The following is a 21,415-nucleotide window of genomic DNA, read 5'->3' as shown; positions in this document are numbered from 1 at the left end:
GGCACACTTGTACGGAAGGTTGGGTCGTCTTGTATTTAAATTGGTAAATTGATCTATAAACACGGTTGAAAGGCATACTGGTGCAATGGTGGGAGGCTGTCAGTCAGTCAGGCTTTTTGAGACTTAAAATGTCTGAAGAGGTCTAAGTGCTGCTAAGTCATGTTAACGTATTTAGTAGAAAACCTAATCTGCCGACTGCCGCTTTAAACCACTTTCTCGCACATGTCTGCCAGTTGACATCTGCTGATATGGTTTTGACTAGAGGGCTTTCTCAAGTCTAAAGTGGTTTCTGTTTGCCTCATGTATTGTCACTTAAAGAGGAAAAAAATTGAAAAGAAAGCAGCATTTTAGACATGATGGCATTAGGGGAACGTAAACTTCCATTGACAAGGGCATTAACCTGAATGTGCGGTAAAATCTCACTAACAATGAGGCCCTGGCCTCCTAAATCTCCTCATTTTGTAAATGTCAAGTGATTTCTTTCAGTTATAAAAATAATTTCCTCCTTCTACTCATTTTTTTTTCTCTCTCGACTAAACAAATATTCTTAGTAGAAATGGAAATGGTGTACATATATTATACAAACATGACAGGGTATGTAGTCAGAGAACATCATCACGTTGCTGCCTGTCAGGCCCAGGCTTGAGCTACGTCTCATGAATTAATCTGATAAAAAATAGCTTTACACTGACATGAGCTCTGACTAAATAATACATTTATGTAATTCATGTGCATTCATTCATGACATTATATTGTCCTTTTTTTTAAATAGATTTCGTTAGCAGTTGACCTGAGATGCTGCATTGAGAGACTATTGTCTTCATTTGACCCGCAAACAAAAGAAAAATATTACGTAATTTTTTTTTTTTCTTAGTGAAACCTTATTCTGCAAATTCTTTTGAAAGCACAGAACATTGAAAATTCCTAGTAAAATCCCAGAGAAATTTAGTATAGGCATTGTTTTAAAATACAGAGTAAAATGATACAATCACAGATTCCTTGTCTGCCCGTCAGATTCCTCTGGGTGGTTTGCCTGTGCTGATCAGTGTCATGCAGTCCTCAAACAAGCTTGATGGTTGCCTCATTTATTCGGCAGATCATCTTTGTAGATTGACAATGCCTTTCTTTCTCTGCCCGGGCATTATATTCCTCAGGGGATGGATGTGTGATGCGTTCTGATTTGGAGTTCTAAAATAAAATTGTGTTTTTCTTTGCTGGTTTGATAAATCTCTCTATTTTATATAATCATATAATATTGATCCATTATCTACCTAATTGTCTATTTAAGTATTATACATCTAATATTTATTATATTATATTAAACATAAGAGGGATGATAGCATAAGGGCGTTTCCACCATAAAAGATAGAATGAAGGATATTATGCCCCTGAAATATAATTGCCATGTAATGGCCACTGGTGTTAGAGTAGTTAGCCACTTTAAGATGGGAAAGGATGTAGGTGAATGCACGTGTCAGTAAAATAATTTTTTTTCTCCAAAAAGGCAACTATCTTGGTGGTTAAAACAGTCTTCTATGAAGCAACTGGTTGTCTCGTAGAGGCAAAACAGTTGGCACTTAAAACCGTTTCCTAACCTTCATGACAATTTGCTGATAGTTACAACACTGCTGGCACTTTCTTCAGCAGCACCTCAGTCGCTCTTCAACAGTGCAGTTCACAGTCAGTTTGTCACAACCCTTTACATGGTCACCTCTTGATGGACTGTAGTAACTTTTCTGTTCACCTTACACAACTTTTCAGCTCATCATACACTGTCTTTTCCACTAGGGCACTAGTCTCTTAGCCATTTCTAGTGTGACTCTTCTTTTTGCATTCTGCTGCCATTGCTATCTGATGTAGATTGTGAGCCCCAAAGGGGACAGTGGCGATAATACCTGTAAATTGTCTGAATTGTAAAGCGCTGCAGAATATGTTGGCGCTATATAAATAAAGAGATTATTATTATTATTATTATGTTGCTTTCTCTTTGCTCCTCTTAGGCAACTACCGCTTCACTTTTTACAGATAGGTGCATCTTTCACAAACAGAAATAAGCCTCACTGCTCTCCATTGGTATTTTTCTTTCAGCTGGTGTAGGTAAACTGGTCTGTTTCACCTGGGATTAAAACCACATAACTGTAGCTTAGGCTGAAGCTTTATTGCTCCTGTGTGGCATAAGCCAAGCCCTATGGTGTTGCATTATACTGGCGAGTGCTCACTCACTACCACTGCTAGCTATTTATGGCACTGGGTTTATCTTATCAAAACCTCCACTTGTGCCTGACTGCACTGTTTGTGAGTCTGACCCCAAATGGTGGGAAAGTCCCTTATATTTTCTCTGACACACTATGGGGGATGGGAAGAAGCATGCCAGGCTGACACCAATCCTAAACCATGATGCGTTTGTCTCACCGGTGATCTAGATCTAGTGCTCGTCGCTCTTTTAGGCCTTATTCAGACATTTGTTTTTCCTTGTACGATTTTCATCAGTGTCTTGGATCTGATTTTCATAAGTATTTAGTGAGTATTTTTACCATCAGCGATTTTTCTCATATGCCAAAAATGTAATCGCAAAGCTTTACATACCCATTACAATGGTACAAACTGAATCATACTGTAGAATTATATGGGTGATAGTAGCAATAAAAAGATAGAACAGGAGAGAAAGTAACAGTGGAGCCCATTTTGGAACTTTTTTTTGCATAAGGGTGGAGGATCATTTTTCATCCCTTTAACAATCTGTTTAGTTATCTGGTTTTACCCATTCATAAATGTAAATCTGGCATTGCTTTGTTTGATCTAGATCAGTGGTTCCCAACTTTACTTTGACAATTATCCTCTATTTAGGCATATTACATCCAAGTGCACCCAAAGCTGTAATCATGTACTGTGCTGACTATTAGAAGCACAGCGTGAGTACCCCTTGGCGTATATGTAACACAGGTTTAGTGTCCCAGAGAATCCCTTTAAACTATCTGTCCCCACTAAACTTCCTATTAAGATGCTGTACGCGGTGTGCAGTCTTGGTGCCTTCTGAATCGTCTTTGTGAAATAGCGGAGATGAAATTGAGACAGATTAAATACCTTGGGACCAATTGTTGTAGTCTGTGTATTGTTGTCCACTTGAGCAGAGTTTAAAGATCACAGTAAAATGTCAGCATTCAGCTGTGAGAGCAGTGGTCTGGTGTGTCAGGTTAGCAGCCAGCAGATGCCCGGTGCTGCGTCCACACTATTACACACAGCCGCTGCTTTTAGGGTTGATGCTGCACCAAATCCAGGCTGGCTTTAAGGAAAGGGACAGTTTACATAAAAGTAGGGTTCCTTAAGGCTTCCATGCTGTAAACACACGGACATTTTATTAAACGGCTGGTAAAGTCATTATCTCTTTGTTTGTACGAGTTTTGTTCTATACACAAAGATAATTTGCAGATAACCCTTTACGGCTGTATTCATGCGTGGAGGCCAGATGGTACACTGTAGTGTTAGGGATTTTATAAAATCTAATTCACACAGTGGCATTGATTTCAGTAGGAGTAACTAGAGCATTATAAGGAGCATGTAAACGTGATTTAGGTTTTTCATGTTGTATGCCATATTTTATAAAATCACATTACTGGTAAACTGCTGCCAAACATTATTTGTCTATTTTTTGCAGGGAATGTGCAGTACAATAATTTGCAGAATTTTGCTTTACCACAATTTGTGAATTTATCTTTAAGAGATTGTATGGGACTATGATATTATTGGTCGTAGAGTGTAGGTTGTATAGGTGTCCAATATCAGATTGTTGGGGCTCCCCACTGTAAGTAGTTACCAGGTCACATACGAAAAAATGTAAATGTGATCTTGGTTGCGTTACCTGAAAATGGCCACAACACCGAGTACACAGTTGTGGTGTTCTAGCGCCAATCAGTGGAGCAGCATAGCTTCCTGGCATTGGACTCCCACTCATCAGAAATTGATGATCCATACTAGAGCTCCCCCTACACTGCAAATAATCGTGAACAAGCATTGTTTAAAACTCCCGTTTCATTATTCTTTCAGTGTAAACAGGCTGCCATTCAACCGATGAGCGAGAAAAACACTTGTTCATCAGGTGAAACGATCCTTTATGAAGGATAAAATATTGTCATTCTCGGTGGTGCATCGTCTTGTGTAAACAAGACTCCTAAAGCCGAGAACCATGGCTGGCTATGCGCACTAAGTGGTCTAGCATAGATTACTCATACACATAGTTTACTTTGGTCTACCTGTGTAAACAAGTATTGAAACGGCCAACTATCCGTATACGTTTACCGATCGGCAGTCATATCGTGCCTCCAGTTGGTCCATGTAAATGGACCTTATGGATATCTGCCTCCATGATTGTTTTCTTTAATTAAATTTTGGAGATGGGAGTGGCGGGACACGTTCTTCATTGAGTATGGCGCCGTATTGGCGTGGAGTATGTAAAAACATGTAAATTAGCTTTGTTCTTGTTAGTGCCATCTTTGGAGGTAGCTTCCCTATAACTCACTGTATAACCATGCAGAAAAAAGAGAAATCCGCTCACCTGCCCGGTGCTCGGCAGGAGTACTCCAGCAATAACATAATCCAAGCAAAAAGCCGGCACTCACTTCTTCATAAAAAAACTGTTTATTAACTACAAATCTAAAAGCAGCGATAGTTGACACAACAGCACAGAAAAAAATGAAATGCCAAGGGGGTAAAACGCACAAGCCACCAGGCAACGCAATTCTGATCTAAGGCTTGGACAAAGAAGCATGTGGATCAGAAATTCGTTGCCTGGAGACTTGTATGTGTTACCCACTTGCCATTATTTTTTTTTCTGGGCCTTTGTGTCACAGTTTAATTAGGAATATTAGCTAAGCCAGACACCCATCTACAGACAGCTTTTTCAGTACTTGCCCCTCATCACTGTGGGGACAGTTATTCCCTTTACTAAGCTGTGCCAAAGGATTTCATTCAGTCTGCCAAACCCTGCTCCGCACTGCTGAGGGGCAAGTCCCCAAAACAGCTGTTAATGGGTGTCTGGATTATTACAAAATTCGTTAGAAGGCCAGACTGGGTAGCTACCTCAATTGTTGGTATTAGAAAGTGTTTTCTTACCTTACAGGAGAAGGCTAATTTCCAGCGAAGACAATTAGGCCAAGAGTGCATGTGTCGTCTTTAAGGATACCGGAATAGGCATCTATCAGACAATTCTCTCTTCTCTCCCATGGAAACCAAGGATCAGACTTGTAAAAATTGTGACTGAAACTTCTTTTAAATGAATTTGTTAGCTTATATTTATGGGCCTTTAGTTAAGACAGATTTTAGAGGAGACATATGCAGTAAGTAGTGACCAATTAATGACTTCATCCCAAGGCAGAAGTGTAAAGCCACTAAAGGGAACAAATGGCACCAGCTTGTGGATACTGTTCAGTTCCCTATGATGTTTTACATTGTTTCAATTAATAGATGAATTATACATGATCATGTGTGACTCTGTCAGACCCTTCACAATGGTGGTGATCCCAGACATTTGTTGGCACGGGGGGGAATGAGTGAATTCCCAGTAATATTTAGATTAGCACATGTGTCTATATCACTCCGAGAGGATTTCATGGGCAGAGATCACAGGCTGTCTGCTTTCAATGTGTATACTGACGAGACATTTTGATATGGTGTGACATTCCTGTTAGGTCCAGGGTTGAGTAATATCATATCACAGGACAATGCTCAAAAGATGCCATCGGACGAAAACACTAATGCATATAGACTTATGCCTGAGGAAAAAAATGTGTCGATTCTCCGAGGCCTGAATGGATAAAAATAGTATACAGAGGATAGTATTAACCGAGGCTTTGCATGAACGAGCACAAGCTATTCTCTTAACTCATTGTGATCCCCTCATAATTGGCAATACATCAAAAAGTTTAGTATAATTGTAATTGCTCAGTTATCATTTTAATGGTCTAAACTACGTGTCTTTAATGTAATCCTATGTGCTCTGTTCTAAGCAAGCGGGGCTTTGTGCTTACTCTGTCCTGGCACAGGGATTACAATATCTTTGAACTAAATCTTAGATAATTTCTAACAAACTGTTGCAATTAATATCATGGTATTATTTTAGGATCAATGAAAGGATCCACTCTCTTGCTTTCAATTATTTTATTTTCAGAAAATTACCCGAGACTCTTAATAAAGTGGTACACATTTCAAATTAGCAAAGGGGCTTTCTGTTCCAGAGCATTTTCATTTAGATTTTTTCAAAGGCTTTTGTCTTGGTGGCTGTTTGTGTCTGTCTTGCTTAAAAAAATTAATGATTTGTATCTGTGGGAAATTAAACATAGGACATGCACTTGGGGTTATGTGGCACCCCAGGGGTCCGGTTGCCACCGTGGCGTTGCCTCCCTCAAAAAGGATGATGCCATGCCTGGAAGCAAGCAGGGGTCCCCTAGTCAGGTATACTAGCATGCAACACTCTCCTGGCTCCAGACCAGCAAGGGGAGCTCCTCCCCTTAGCAACTGGAATCTGGAGGCGGGGTTAGTAAGTTAGTGAGAGGAGTTGAAGACAGGACAGCGAAGAGGAAAGACATGGGGAGTGGAGCTGCATGGCAGCTCACCCCAGTGAGGAGCGTAGAAGAACCGGACACCGGAGTCCGAGGTTGTGGGGCACTGAAGGCCCAGCAGCAGAAACCGGAGGCCAGGAGACTGCAGGTCTCCTGGCCCCATCAGATGCCTGGAGGCTCAGCAACACCAGAGGGCCCAGCACCGCCATGTGGGAGCGACACTCCAGGAAGGCCCGAGCTGCCTGCCATACGGGTGAGCACAAAGACGTTTTACTCAGGGACGAGGGCCACAGCACAGCTATAAGCAGCAGGGCCAAAGAGATTAGCGCAAAGGAAAGGCCTCAAACTCTACCTGACAAGGTGGATTCCCAACTTGCTTCCAGGCCGCCCGGACCTCGACTACAAGCTAGTACCCGTGCCCTGGTCTGCTTAACCACCGCAAGTAAAGATAATAGGAAATCGCCATTGAGTTGTGTACTGGTTATTATCTGCGCCATCCCCTGCACTACACTGCACAGCAACATTTATAACATCATTTCCTGCCCTGGAGAGCTGTCCCAACTCTGCTGCGTCACCATCAGCTCCAGAGGATCTGCACCGCAGCAGCGGCTCCATATAGCCTTATACCACAGGTGGCGTCACGAACATTAAACTATAAAAACTATAATCCCCTTTTATTGACCGCCCTGGGTCACGGACCTGGTCACTGCCACTGTGACATCCCCTGCACCGACCGGCCCGGCACCGAGTACCTCACGGCGCAGGGGGCGCGTCAGTTACCTACCCAAAAAATAACAAGGGAAACACATAGGGGCCAATGCATTAATACTGCTTTTGACATGCCAGTCTGGATTCTAGTGAGCCCTTCATTGAGAGGCGCACGCATTTTAATGAATTTGGCACATCTTCAGTGAAATGCGCCTCCGTACACGTCACCAGAAATGCTACTCCAGTAAGCGAGGATTTCTGGAGTAAGAAACGCTATCCGTTTTGCTGAACTTGCTGGGCACTGTAGCTGCACCACGCCTTGTCCTGTGCCAACTTCTCTCCAGCTTAGCCCGTTTTCGTGGCTACTAGAACAACAAAAGTGGCTAAATTCTTTTCACATCTCCACATTGCAGAAAAATTTTCAGCTTTTAAAAGTGTTTTGTGGCAGTTTTTTTGGTGTAAAATCTTTGATAAATCAGTGACATTGTCTATACACAACATAGATACTCACAGTTCCCAAACTAAAGCTACATAGAGACAAAAGTGAATACTTAAAGGAACTCGGTCAGAACAGAATGACTGTTCAAGCCAAGTATATGTGCTTGGTGCTTCACGGTGGGGTCAATCATTTAAGTGCACCTTCCCACCAGCTAGAGCTGTCAACCAAAGAAAAGGAGTGGAGATAGAGGGAAAACAAGCAGGTGGGACAATGTATTTAAATGTTGGCCCCTTCCGTGGAGCACCAATCGGCGAGACTTAGTTTGAACAGAGGCCCTTTAATAAAAATTACATGACAGAGCCTGAATAATACCAACCAACTAACTTGAACAATTCAAATTGCTAAAACTCATTGAATTATTGCATATAGAGGTACTCCTTAACAAGTGGTGTGTGTAATATTTGCCAACTGTACCGCAACTCCTGGGGAGTGGGTTTATGTAAATCCCACCCAATTGTGGGAGCTCTTGGGTTGATTGGAGGCATTTTCAGTAGGGTTGAGGTGCTCCTGAGAGGATTAGGGGTGTAGATGGGGCGAGTCATAAACACTTCCAGAAACAGTAATATGAGCTTATTGGCTATTGATCACATGAATACTGACCACAGCGCCAGCCCAGCAGTAATAGACAAACAAATACTGGCTAGGAATGCCAACTGTCCATAGATTCCTGGGCAGCCTGTAAAAGTAGGGCACTTTTTGAAATCTGTCCGTAAAAAAAAAAAAATCTAGATAGATTGATTGAGAGAGATATATTTATTTTTAAGCTGGTGCACAGAAGACCATGACTCCAATTTTTCACATTTTCATTTCACAGTTAACAGTAAATGTTGCCAATGTGTTCATATTAGTATTAAAGGCTGTAGACTAGAGTTAGCGCGGATCGATTTACAGGACCCTGTCAGTCCGCCACGTCCGTAATCTGTGGCCACTGATCTGGAGCACTGAAAAACTATCTCCTGCCTTAGGGAGGCCGCATACCAGCATTTTATTTTGTAGCTCTTTGAAAAATTGACTTGATGTATAAATTAATTGGATCATTTTGTGTCATGAGCACTAATAATTGAATGTCCTTCTCTTTTAGTGGACGGCTGTATACACAGAGCTTCCGGGCCTTTTCTGAGTGCTGAATGTCGTACACTGCGAGGTTGCGAGACTGGTAAAGCAAAAATCACTTGCGGTTATGAACTGCCAGCGAAATGTAAGTCACTGGAACTTCTTCTTTAAACCATGAGATTTTATGATTGCATTGCTAAATGTGATGGGATTTTTCTACAAAGCCCATTACAGCTAGTTCCGTTTGTATGTAGCAGCTCAATTACAGCTAGAAATTGAAAAGGCAGCAACGCATGCACAATCTGTGACACTATCGGGGCACTGCTAAAAGATTCAAATCCTTATTCCAACCGCAAGACAAGTATCGTACAAAGGTCATGAATGGATCAACCAGAAAGGATTCTCTGCTTGGCATGCTCCTCTTTAATATGACAGCAGCAAGATAAGACGTGCTGGGAATTATTGATCATATTATATGCACTTAGTCTTAATATTTGAGAAATCTTGTAGCCAAGTAGCTTATAGAAATAGAAAGAAAATTGATATGGTTGGATTTTGAAGTCTTCACTTTGCTGAGGAGTATTTAAACCATTTTGTAGTTCTAAGGTTGAAAGAAATCCATTGAGTTCATCCTGTCATCTAATATATGGATCCGGATCAAGGTAAAATCCTCATTAGGTAGATGCCACCTTGTCCTTTATTAGGGGGAAAAATTCCTTACCTACTCCTAATATTGTGATCAGACTGCTGCAATTGCTACAAAAACTCGCAATGAACCTGAAACGCGTAAAATTAGCGTTGCAAAAATGAATCTCCATCAATGATGAAAAAACCTTCTTTCCTCTTGTTGTTGAGGCTGTCCTCTTGATCTTTTTACAGCTCGGCCTGCAAACAAGACATTAAACAGATCTCTGTACTGTCCCCAAATATATTTGTACATTGTAAATGAAATTGCTCCTAAGTCTTAGTTTTTCTAAACTGAATAACTCAAAGTTTGATAACCAGTCTTGGTATTGTAGCCCACCCATTGTCTTATTGTAGTCCACCCATTGTCTTATTGTAGTCCACCCATTGTCTTAATAATACTCTTGTCTGTACCCGCTCAAGTTCAGCTATATCTTTCTTAGAATACTCTATACAATTTTGGGCTCAAGTGCATAAGTGCGGCCACAGTAGTGACTTGTATAGAAGCAAAACTATGATCTTGTCATGAGCATCTATGCTTTTTTTTTAATGCATCTCATGATATTGTTTGCTTTGGCGGCAGCTACCTGGCACTGGTCACTAAAGTTGAGTTTACTATGCACCAAGTCTTTTGTTGGTGCCAGTTTTACCCAGAGTTGTACTTTTTAGTACATTTTGTTTCTTTGAGCCAAATGCATTACTTTATATTTATTTCCTCTAAAAGTCAATTAACATTTCTCGGCCCAAACCTCCATTTTGAAACCAAAAAGTTGAGGGAATGTATAATATGGCGAACATTGGACATAATTTAAAAAAAAATCACAGAAAAAGATAAAGCCTTACCAACACCTGGTCAGATTACCAATGCACTTTACCTGCTTACCAAAAAAAAGGCACATTTATGAGTTAAAGTGCCTATATACATCAAATATCTGTTGACCGTATTCTTTTTTGACCAATCGGATACCCAACACCCCTTTACCCATACACCAGCATGATTGGTTATGCTGATCGTGCATTTGTTTTATATAGAGAAGGGGTGGTTATTACTGACAGACTCTTCTGTTGAATGCTTATCTCCAGACGATCTGGCTTTCAAAGGGAATCTGTCAGCAGGTTTTGTTGTGTAATCTGAAAGCAGCACAATGTATTGCAAGAGCCTGATTCCAGTGATGTGTCACTTACTGGACTGCTTGGTATTGTGTTGATAAAATCCCTGTTAAATTTTTTGAGCTCTGTGTATCCCCGCCCACACCCCTGATTGGCAGCTTCCTGTGTACATTGTCAGCAAGCTGCCAATCCGTGGTGGGGACGGGGTTACACAGATTAGCCTGACTGCTGTGCACATGAGATTGTCAGGCCGTGATAATCTCCTGCTGATAAAACACTGATTGTATTGAAACTACAACACACAGCCTAGTAAGTGATACATCCTTGGAATCACGCTCACTTGCCCTGTATTATATCCTGCTCTCAGATTAAATAGCAAAGACCTGCTGACAGATTCCCTTTAAATTCAAACCCAACAATTCTTTTCTTCCCCAACCTGATCATAAATGTTGGGTATGATTATGAAAATCAGACTTTAATGTGTACTTTTATGTGTGTATAAATATGACCATATTATTTTGAAATGTATTATTTGCTTGTTCTGTTTTTAACCTGTAACCACATCAAGGTAGTCAAGTAGACGGATGGTAGGTCCACAGAATGAAAGATGTTTATTAAAGCGATAATACAGTGCGTTTCGGGATGGGCAATTCATATACCTGAAGAAGGGGGTTGTCTGTTACTCGAAATGCGTTATGTCTACAAAGCTAAATTTTCTTTCTTTAGGTGATGATATATTTTGGGGACGGACCGTTCACTTGTCAAGTATTGGGACTGTCATTCCCCGAAATGCGTTGTATTATCACCTATTTAAAGAAACTTTTATTTTGTGGACCTACTGTCTATCTCTCTACTTGAATTTGGCGCTGGGTGAGTTGCCCCTAATTTCCTTTGGCTCACATATTTGTAACTAAACTATTGTGCATGAACACAGCCTACGTCTCCAGTTTTACAGGATGTATTTTATTTATTCACAGACCAATAAACCTGAACTTTTGATGTGTATTTGAAGATATAATAGGAAAGGATGAACAGCTAAATTATCTACTCACATAGATATAGATGGATTCACAAGGATTAGATAACCTGCTGTGATATTTGTAGATCATTTTCTATTATTACCTTTTTGATTGCACGTATAATGATAAAGAAATGGTTAAAAGGCAAAATACAGGTTGAAGGGAAGATTACACTTTTAAGGTTATAAATCTAGATAAATTGCTCAACGGTAAGGTCAGTAACGTTAACTTGGCTCCCTAATGCATTAATACTACAGAGATGAGAAAACAAAGCTCTGGGGGGAAAAACATGAAAAATTGTAACACTCATTACCAGTTAGAAGCCACATAGGCATTTAAGACTCTGATATGGGTTAAATAGATTTAAAAGAAAAATAAAATTGATAAATTACTAGTGGTAGTGTTGCAGGTTACAGCAATTGCAAGAACTAGTCACATCTCTACTTTGGAAGTACGGAGACCAGATGGGGACGAGGGTTCCGTCACCAAATTTTTGCTCCTTAATCTGAGAGCAGTATATAAGGTAGAGTCAGAGACTCTGATTTCAGTGATGTATCATTTACTGGGCCTCTCAGTGTGGTTTAAATAAAATCACTGTTTTATCAGCAGGATATTATCATTAGAGGACTAGTAATCCATATTGATGAGCTCTGTATAACCCTGCCCCCCACCACTGATTGGCAGCTTGCTGTGTACACTGTACATAGGCAGAAAGCTGCCGATCAGTGGTGTGGGCGGGGTTATACAAAACTCAGCATTCAGTGAACTGGTAGGTCTGCACCAGATAAAACAGTGATTTTATCAAAATGACAGCAAGCAGCCCAGTAAGTGATACATCACTGGAATCAAGATCTCTCCTCCTTCTCAAAATGGGTAGCAAAAACATGGTGTCAGATTCCCTTTAATTTGGATAGGAGGGAAATTATTTTAAAAAATAAAGCAATTCACATTATTTTTATTTTATGCCCTTCTAAGAAGCACAATAATAATAATAATAATAATAATAATAATAATAATAATAATAAAAGAAAGCTATACAGTCCCTTTAAATCGGACCTATTACTGGGTCAAAAGTGGCCAGTTTTTGCTCTTATTTTATTTCTGCTGCTCCCCTGAGTATTTCCATTTATTGCTTTTTGAAAATTCGCTATACATTTCCAGAGGTATGCGCCTTTGAATTTTGTGTTGCTCACAGGGTAATACTGCATAATAGCCAAAAGATACGCCCCCAGTAAATCACGTGAGCCACATCCTTTTGCAAAAGGCCATAAAAATTAAAACCAAATATGCTCATATCTCTGTAACCGTATGGTGGATTTTAAAAAAACAATATTCAGGGGAGCAGCGGGAATATAATAAGAGCTAGAATTGGTGACTTTTGACCTGGTGACAGGTCTTCTTTAAGTCCCGCTCCCGGGTAGGTTGTTGTGCACTTGCTGGAGCTGTTCATTGTATATTTATATGCATTTCTGATGCTTTGCTTTTATTATTCATTTGAATAATTAGTTATTTTGCCTGGAGTAATAGGATGCTGGAAATATCCCCTCTTCGCCACACAGGGTTTAATATATACATTGTAAATGATAACGGCTCGGCTCTCTATTTTCGATAAATAATGGCGTTCAGAGCACTTTTCACTTGATAATGTTTGACTGCCTTGAAAGCAGTTGTTAAAAAAAAAAATACATTTTCTCTTTTATTCATGCAGATTTGTGGATAGTGAATACTCGCATGCCCAGAGAGATCAAAGTGATATATTGTGTTTTCAGCTGCTGTGCAAAGGCTGATTGGCAATTACTGTGAAGGCATCTGTCACATGTTAACGCATAGAAACAGCGAGCACAATCCATTGCTGGAATTTATCTGCACTGGACGGATCAGAATTTTGCCTTTACAATTGAATCGTCTTATGCAGAACATTTCCCAGTCCCCTAAATCCAGCAGGATGTTCCTGTGCAGCACATGGGTGACACATGTGTAATAATTAATGATTGCAGGTCACAGGCGGGTAATAGGATGCATTTGTTTTGTGCCTTTTAAGTATCAGAGACGTGTCAGTGAAAGGTCATATCGGTTACATGTGCAGTTTATCAAAGGATAAATATCAGGATTTTATGTTTAACAAGCGGAGGTGCAGAGTGCAAATGGCCGCGGATCAGTCAATCGACATTTTTTTTTTTTTTTTAGAAATCTCAAGTCTCTGAAAGAGAAAGAAAATTCAGAAATCAACATGGTTAAATATATTAAAATTTCATCACCAGTTAGGGGCTACCCTCTTTATTTAGTAAAAGTGGGCAGCCCCAGACTGATGATTTTCTTTTAAATATAAGTTAATGTAAAAAGTACACAGATGGTATTGTAATGGCAACCAAATGGGCCCAACTTACTGGCAAAAGTCAGGTCTGAACTTCTGAGTTGTGGGATCCCCGCACTAAATAATTGATAGCAAAATTTTCCTCAAAAACTGTTGTCTTTTTTAAAAATTCAAAGTAAAGGTGCTTGGCGCACTCTTGGTGTGGCCAAACATTCAATGACACTTTCTAACCTACTTGTTTTCCATCTATCTCCATCCTTTGCTAGCTCTATAGAGCCAAAGCTTTCAATCACAGAAAAAGAGGGGGTGGAAATGGAGGGAAAACTAGTAGGTGGGAAGGTGCACTTAAAGAGTTGGGCCCTGCCATGGTGCACTGAGTGCCTGGACTTGGTTTGAACAGTGCTGACAGACTTCCCTTAAAGGGAGTTACCAGTGTGAGACATGTAGATTAGGAAGAGATAATGGAAAATACTGGGAAGCGAAAGAGTACAAAATAGGGTCTTATCGGGTAACACAATACAATAAGAAAAGGGGAGTATTACGCTAACCTGATGTAGTTGCACATATGCAACATTTTTTTTGCATGAAACAGCTGCTGCAGGAAACGGGTCAAGAGACCAAGGCGTTTATTGATCCAGGTGTGGTGTGTCTAGGTCTGCTCTGCTGTTGGAAATCCTGGGACATCGGAAGATTTCATAAGCGAATACGTTTAATTGTACAGGTTTTACAGTCAGCGCGTTTCGAAGTTGATCAGGACCTCTTCCTCAAAATTAGCTTTGTCCTGAGGAAGAGTTCCTGAGGGACTTCGAAACATGTTGACTGTAAAACCTGTACAAATAAACATATTCTTTTAAGAAAACTTCCAATGTCCTAGGATTTCCATCAGTAAGCAGAGTCACAGACACAACACACCTGGATCAACATGTAGACCAGGAAAGCAGTTAGTCAGTCATTACATGTCTCACACTGGTAACTCCCCCTTTCATTTAAAGTAAGCTCTGGAGGCAGATTGTCAGGGAGAGCTACATCCTGCCCATAGCCCTTAATAGCTCATTTACACATTAAGAAAAATGTGAATTTCTCTGGAATAAAACCTCGGATTACAGATATCAAGGTATCATTTTATTCAACTTTTCACGACCTGCAAGCCCATGTAGACGGCTTCAGACGGTTGATCCTGCTGACAGATTCCCTTTAAGCATTTTCTGGCATGTGTGTTCTCTATCACTTAGAAGTTGTTTGGTTCTTCTATACAGCAGAGAAAACCTCTGTAATATGACATCCAAAGCATATCATGACTTTTTTTTTTTCCAGTTGATTTCTGTTTGGACTATCTCTGTATACCTCTGTATAAACTGGAGCCATATGGAGGCACAATATGGAGCTGTAATAGATCTGTGTGCATGAGAGAATTTTCCTAATTGGTGTTCTGGTCTTGTAAAATTCCACATTTAATTACCATTCTATGCTTTGAAAATGCGCTGGATTACCAAATGCTGGATAACATGAGATTCACTCATCTTTTCTTTCTCTCTAAGCAGAATTTATTGGTGAAAGTCATTGAAGTGCACACAAAAATTTACATTTAATAAAACAACAATAATTTGCGGTAAAAACTTTTTTTGTTCGTTCTACGCACTACTGTTGTGTACGGCAAAATTTATACGCTGTATTAGCTAATGGCCTTTAGAAACTCCACAGATCCCACCATTCACCTAGGACTTGTAAGATGAAGGCTGTGTTCCTATTGTATAAGCAATATCTTGGAAGTACTGGTGGGAACTCAGATGACATGAAGAAATAACTCTAATTTTGAGTATCATAAATTTCTTGCCTATGTTTCTCGTTGATTTATTAACCATAGTAAATCACCCCGTGTGTACTCAGGGTTCATTAACCTTTGTTTGATGGGGGAATGTCTTACATTTTTTTTTATTTACCGACCTGGGCAAAATATTTTCTGCCTCATTAGCAGTGATTGAAAATTTCATGACAATTATATGCCATGATAGCAATTAAATGTAATTTATCAAGCCTCTAGACTGACATCTGATTAATGTAATGGCACGATTTGGTTTGATTGCAATTAGCTGGACCAGAAAGAGTGTTTTTTAATGATTTGTATATTTTTTATTTATAAAGCAAAATTGTAAAAATCTCAACCGCCTTCAAATTGATGCATAGAACAAGTTCAATCACCACATCTGCAAGCGCAGTCATATAGTAATGGATATTATGGAAAGGAAGTCATAGTAAAAGTTGTATCTAGAAAATGGAGCAATAAAAAAATTCTCAAGACTTGAGATAATTTACTACATTTGTATAATATTTTGGCACCCACTTAAACACATCTATATTAATTATAGGGATTTTAGTGTAGAAGAGGGTTCAAAATGTTTCTCTTGCCTATGTGAGAAGATCTATCTTATGACTGGTGTGGTATTTGATGGGACATGGGAATAAAGGGACTATAAAAATAAAAAAATTGTCATAATTGATTTATTAAAAGTGACTTCTTATAAATGTACTACATTTTTCCCGAAATTTGTTCTATATAACTATTAAAAATAGGGAAATTTCTGCGTTTTTTTTTTTAACCCTGATCACCAGGCCTTACGCTAGACTCCTACTTCCTGTTCTATACAATTGACGTTCATTATTCTCATTATCAAAGACAGGATTAAAATGCAAAGTAACACCTTTATACATTGTAGATAACACCAGATCCATCATTCACCCTCCTCACCCTATTTCTGCTAATGTCTGTGGTTGCTGAAGAGAATCGCAAGTAGGAGTCTAATATTAGGCTTAGTCTTTCAATATTGATATATAGTTTTAATATGAATAGTGGTTTTAAAACAAAAAAAAAAGAAACCAAAAAATAAACCTTTAACAAAAATCTAAAATAACTTTATCACTATTCCCTTTAAGGGATTTTCTGGTAGTATTATTTTTTCTGTGGGGCTAACCCATTTAATGATTTTGCATAGGGGAACAGAAACTTCAAGTTATGCCACTTTTACTACTAGATAATATATTGCTCTAAATGAAGGGATATACTTTTTTTTTTTAAACTGTTAAAGCAATTTAAATGTTTTAGCAGCATGACTCTGCTAATCTTACCCTAGTCTACACAGCAAAGTTGAAAAGTGAGCTACAAAAAGTCATTCTATTGTGTATGCTCTAGTGTTGGTTGCTAACTACCTGCCTGACAGGAGCCAGCTGTCCATCAACATGACATTGGCAGTGATGCACTGTTAACGGAGCAGAGTGGAAGAGAAGGAACTACCCTGTTGACATGACATTACAGGCAGTAGGGAATTGCCCTCAGGAGCGCTCTGTTACCTCTGAGTCGGATGAGATTGTTGCATGTCAGAACAGGCAGGTCATTAGCAACTTCTTGCTGATGAGTGCTTAGCACCATGGAAGAAAAATGAAGTCCCGGATAACCCTTTTACTGAATTTCCATAGGGGAGCAAAAAGTTCAAGTTATACCTTTGCTACTACTATATAACATACTGCTCTGAATGAAGAGATATATTTTGTTAAATGTTATAGCGAAATGACTCTGCCAATTCTACCCTAGTCTGCACAGCTACGTTGAAAAGTGAGCTACAAAAAGTCATTCTATTGTGTGCTCTAGAGGCCAATGTAAATCTAAATTATAGCAGTATTTTTTTATACCGATAGTCACATAGAAAAGAGAATTGACTAATGAGCAATAATTGCTTCTCTGTCAATATTTGTGAATTTTTAATCATATTTTTTTTTACAACCAGTATTAAATTAGTTCATTGGAATTCTCTGTGGCAGTCTACACAGTCTAGTCCTGACATGTTTTTACTGTTAATTGAAAGTGAGTCTATCTTGACTTTAATATTTAATGTTCTGCTGATGGAGAAGAGTTGAATAATGAAGGAGTAACTATAGGTGAAAAATATGGACAAGTAATATTTTTTTTTTTAATCTAAGATATCATTTTTTTTTTTTTTTTTTTACCCAGACTGACATATAAAGTGTTAGTTTGAGCCTAAAAAACCAAGTAAAACCAAAGAAACAAAATGAGATGCCGATGGCTTTTCTGTTGCTCATAGTACTGGTTAGTCTGTAAGGCCGTTTCCTACTGTAAAACCGACCTTTATATTTCGAATGACTAACTGTGGGGTCATCAGTTTGGGCAGTGCGATGAGAATTGAGAAGGAAGACAACTTCTAGATCATGTCATTCCTTGACATCTATCGATCATTCTTCCCATTAGTAATGTTTTTGTTGGTGTGTTTTTGGAAGAGTGAATGCCCTTTCCATTTCTGAAAGAGTAAAGACTCCTGCTGAGCAGCTGATCTGCCATCCATTGCCACAAACATTGACTACTCCCTTTTACTGGATATCTGCAATTGAATTGCTAAATGCTTTTGAAATTCAGTAAATTTGTTTTTTTTTTTATTTTATACCAATAATTCTTATGTTTTAATTATTGAGGAAACCGTCATGAGTGATGTATTTTATCTGTCGTAGATGCTCTTTTCCCACCGAACAGTTGCTTGACAAACGACTATAGGTATCAGCCACCAGCAGCTGTGTACACTTGTAAATATAGATTTGGAATATCGATGTCTGAGACAAAGATTATAGAAAAAATTTTATGTGAAACAGTAAAGCTTAACAACTTGTTTTCCTCAAAGAATGTGAGTGGTCTTGTAGAACCGAGGGAAATTTATTTATTGCTATGTGTCAAGAGAAACTGAAACCTTCTCTCTCCTCAATTCTCCAGAGTTCCGGATCATTTTGGGCTGAAGGAAAATACAATAGTCTGTTGAAAATAGGAGCAGTGGTGTGAAAAGGCTGGTGTATTGGGTGGTTGCAATTGTAGAAATGTTTAATTTAGTATGGCTTCTGTGAAAATGTCAGCAGCCTTATTACCTTGAATTTAGATTTATGTAGCTTTTTATTTATTTATTTTCATTCATTTTCTTTGGAGAAATGAAGAATGGCAAATATTTCTCAAAGGAGAAAACAATTCTAAATATGCAGTGATAGAATTCTTCTATTTTAAAGGGGTATTTCATTTTTGTCCCTCTATTTTAAAATAGTAGTTAATTTTTAACAGTTTGAGATTTTTGTACAGTATACCCTGGGAAAGTAGGAGAAAATCCTGCATATCCATCCGGGTAAATATAAAAGTTTTTTTTTCTTAAAGTTCCATAAAAAAAAAACCATGAACAAATCCATGGAAAAAAATAAAATACTAGTTCTTACATACTATGACTAAGGGCAGTTTTGGATTTGTTATTGTTTCTTTAAATACAACTTTAATAAAGAAAAAAACCTTTTATATTTACCCTGAAGGATGTGCTGGATCTCCTCTTTCCTTCCTTTCTACAAGTCGCTGCGATCCACCAACTGGATGTAGCACCCTCCGGCTCCAAGATTTCCCAGTTGTCCATGAACTACTAAGCATGGTGAGCGATCCTCTGTATTCACCAACAGATTTCCCTAGTAAATTTTCTGAACATAATCCTAAAACAAGAGCAGATCTTGGAGAATGTCCATGAATGTAATTCCCAACATAACCTCTGTATAATGAACTCTATGTATACAGATTCTCCTGAGAGCATCTTTTGGAGCCATCTCTAAGATCTCCTCTTGGGGTCATGTTTATATATGTCTCTAGGGAAATTTTTTGGTGATTATTTTAATGTAGTCTAGGTCTAGAGTGTGGACACTTCCTTTTAAATATTTATTTTCTCATTGCTTATACAACACCTACAAATTCCGCAGCGCTGTAAACATATGGTAATCACAGTCCATGCAGGGTGGGAGTCGACGTCCGAACACCATTGCTGCAGGTCAACAGTAACCAACTCCAGGATCTGAATTTGTGCATCCACACAAATGAATAATATCCATTACTTGATTAAATATTTTGTCCTCAGAAAGTTTTTTATAACCATTGCATGCTACCTCTTAATTGCATGTAAGGACAGGATAGTTTTACTGTTGGGATTAATGGGAATTCCAACTACTGAGAAGTCTGAAATTTTCCACTTCTCTCTGGATGATCGACAGCTTTCTCTGTATTCAGGCTCATATACAGAAGTTTGTCCATTACTCCCTTATCTCCAGCTCATGATCTTGGGACATGGTTATGTTCATTGTGACAAATATTTACACCTTTTATTACACAGTTGTGTTACATTGCTACAGTGTTTAATGGTTTATTAAAAGTGGCCCTGTCAGGATGTACACGGATATAGCAGCATGTTTAACCTGAAAGGGTAAAAGGATTAGAACAAAGGGTCTGCTTCTTACTACTCTTACATCTGTTCTACTGTCTGTTTGTTATCAAAGCCCATCCACATTTAACCTCTAGACTTTGTGACAAAGACTAAAGTTTTCAGTACAGTTGTTTTGAAATATTAATAAAAGAAAAATTGCAGAAAAATTATCAGAGACGTTTTTTAAAAAAATTTCATTAATTCAGATAATCAGCTGTTAAAGATAAAATGAATGAAATGACTTGCACCACACCCATGTGAGCCTCAGTGCTGGAAGTTCTGCATGGAGGATCTGAGAAGCTGTTGTCAAGTGAGATCCTAGAAGAGATGATTAAAAATTTTATTTATGTTATCCCATTTCTGTATTTTTTAAGATTCCAGCTAAATGAGGGCCGACTTGCCACCGTTCTATTCAATTTGTGCAGATTGAATCCCGAAAATTGACACTCCAGAATCTGAAATTTTCTGATAATTTGTAATTAATTTGATCTGGCATGAATCTATTGGCTCATCTCTATTTTAGCTAAATACAGTGCTCAGGATAAAGGAGTACTCCCTAACAGATTTGTCAGAAAACCTTTAGTTTCCTTTTCAGAGTCATTATTTTCTAAGGGATACCATACTTCAGAATACTCTGACAAATGTAAGCCATTGATTGCAAACCAAATTTATTTTGCGTTCCCAAAAAATAAGTTTTCCTAACAAATTCATTCAAGACAATATTGCAAAAATACACCCCAATGAGTACACCCTAGTTTAGACTACAAAATTCACTTATTCACCAATTCAACCACAGGTGAGTCTAACTTAACTGGTGTACAATAGACAGATGACTATAGAATAGGCCATTGTGCATTTCTGAAGAACTGAGTGAAAGTAATTCAGTGGCCAAGTACAGTATGTCTCCTGATCTGAACCCAACCGAACACCTATGGGGAATTCTGAAGATACAAGTTGAGCATCACTCTCAATCCAGGCTCTAAAAGAGGTCGTTAATGAAGAATAGAAAAAGATAGATGTTACAATATGTCGACCAACTTGTTGATTCCATGACTAGAAGACTTGGTGGTGTCTTTAAAAATCATAAAGGCCATACAAAATACTAGATGTAGTATTTTTTTATTTGGGGTGTACTCATTTTTGCATCAACTAATTTAAGTTAAACTGAAGATTTTGTAATGAAAGGTATATTATTAACC

The 21,415-nt window shown here is 38.6% G+C and overlaps 1 protein-coding gene across 3 annotated transcripts in view; it reads left to right on the top strand.

Moving 5' to 3' along the window:
• MACROD2 (mono-ADP ribosylhydrolase 2) overlaps window positions 1-21,415 on the top strand; it is a 2,798,553-nt gene that overhangs the window by 959,150 nt on the left and 1,817,988 nt on the right. For all 3 annotated transcript variants that reach the window (XM_073672205.1, XM_073672203.1, XM_073672204.1), the window contains exon 5: window positions 8,843-8,959. In XM_073672205.1, the coding sequence (XP_073528306.1) occupies window positions 8,843-8,959 (117 nt within the window). The remainder of the gene's footprint in view (window positions 1-8,842; window positions 8,960-21,415) is intronic.

Source organism: Phyllobates terribilis, unplaced genomic scaffold (assembly GCF_046119375.1).
Source record: "Phyllobates terribilis strain yellow unplaced genomic scaffold, ASM4611937v1 Scaffold_3__8_contigs__length_932513732, whole genome shotgun sequence".
Lineage (NCBI taxonomy): Eukaryota > Metazoa > Chordata > Amphibia > Anura > Dendrobatidae > Phyllobates > Phyllobates terribilis.
The sequence above is the reverse complement of the archived record's forward strand: the minus strand, read 5'-3'. Positions and strand labels throughout refer to the sequence as shown.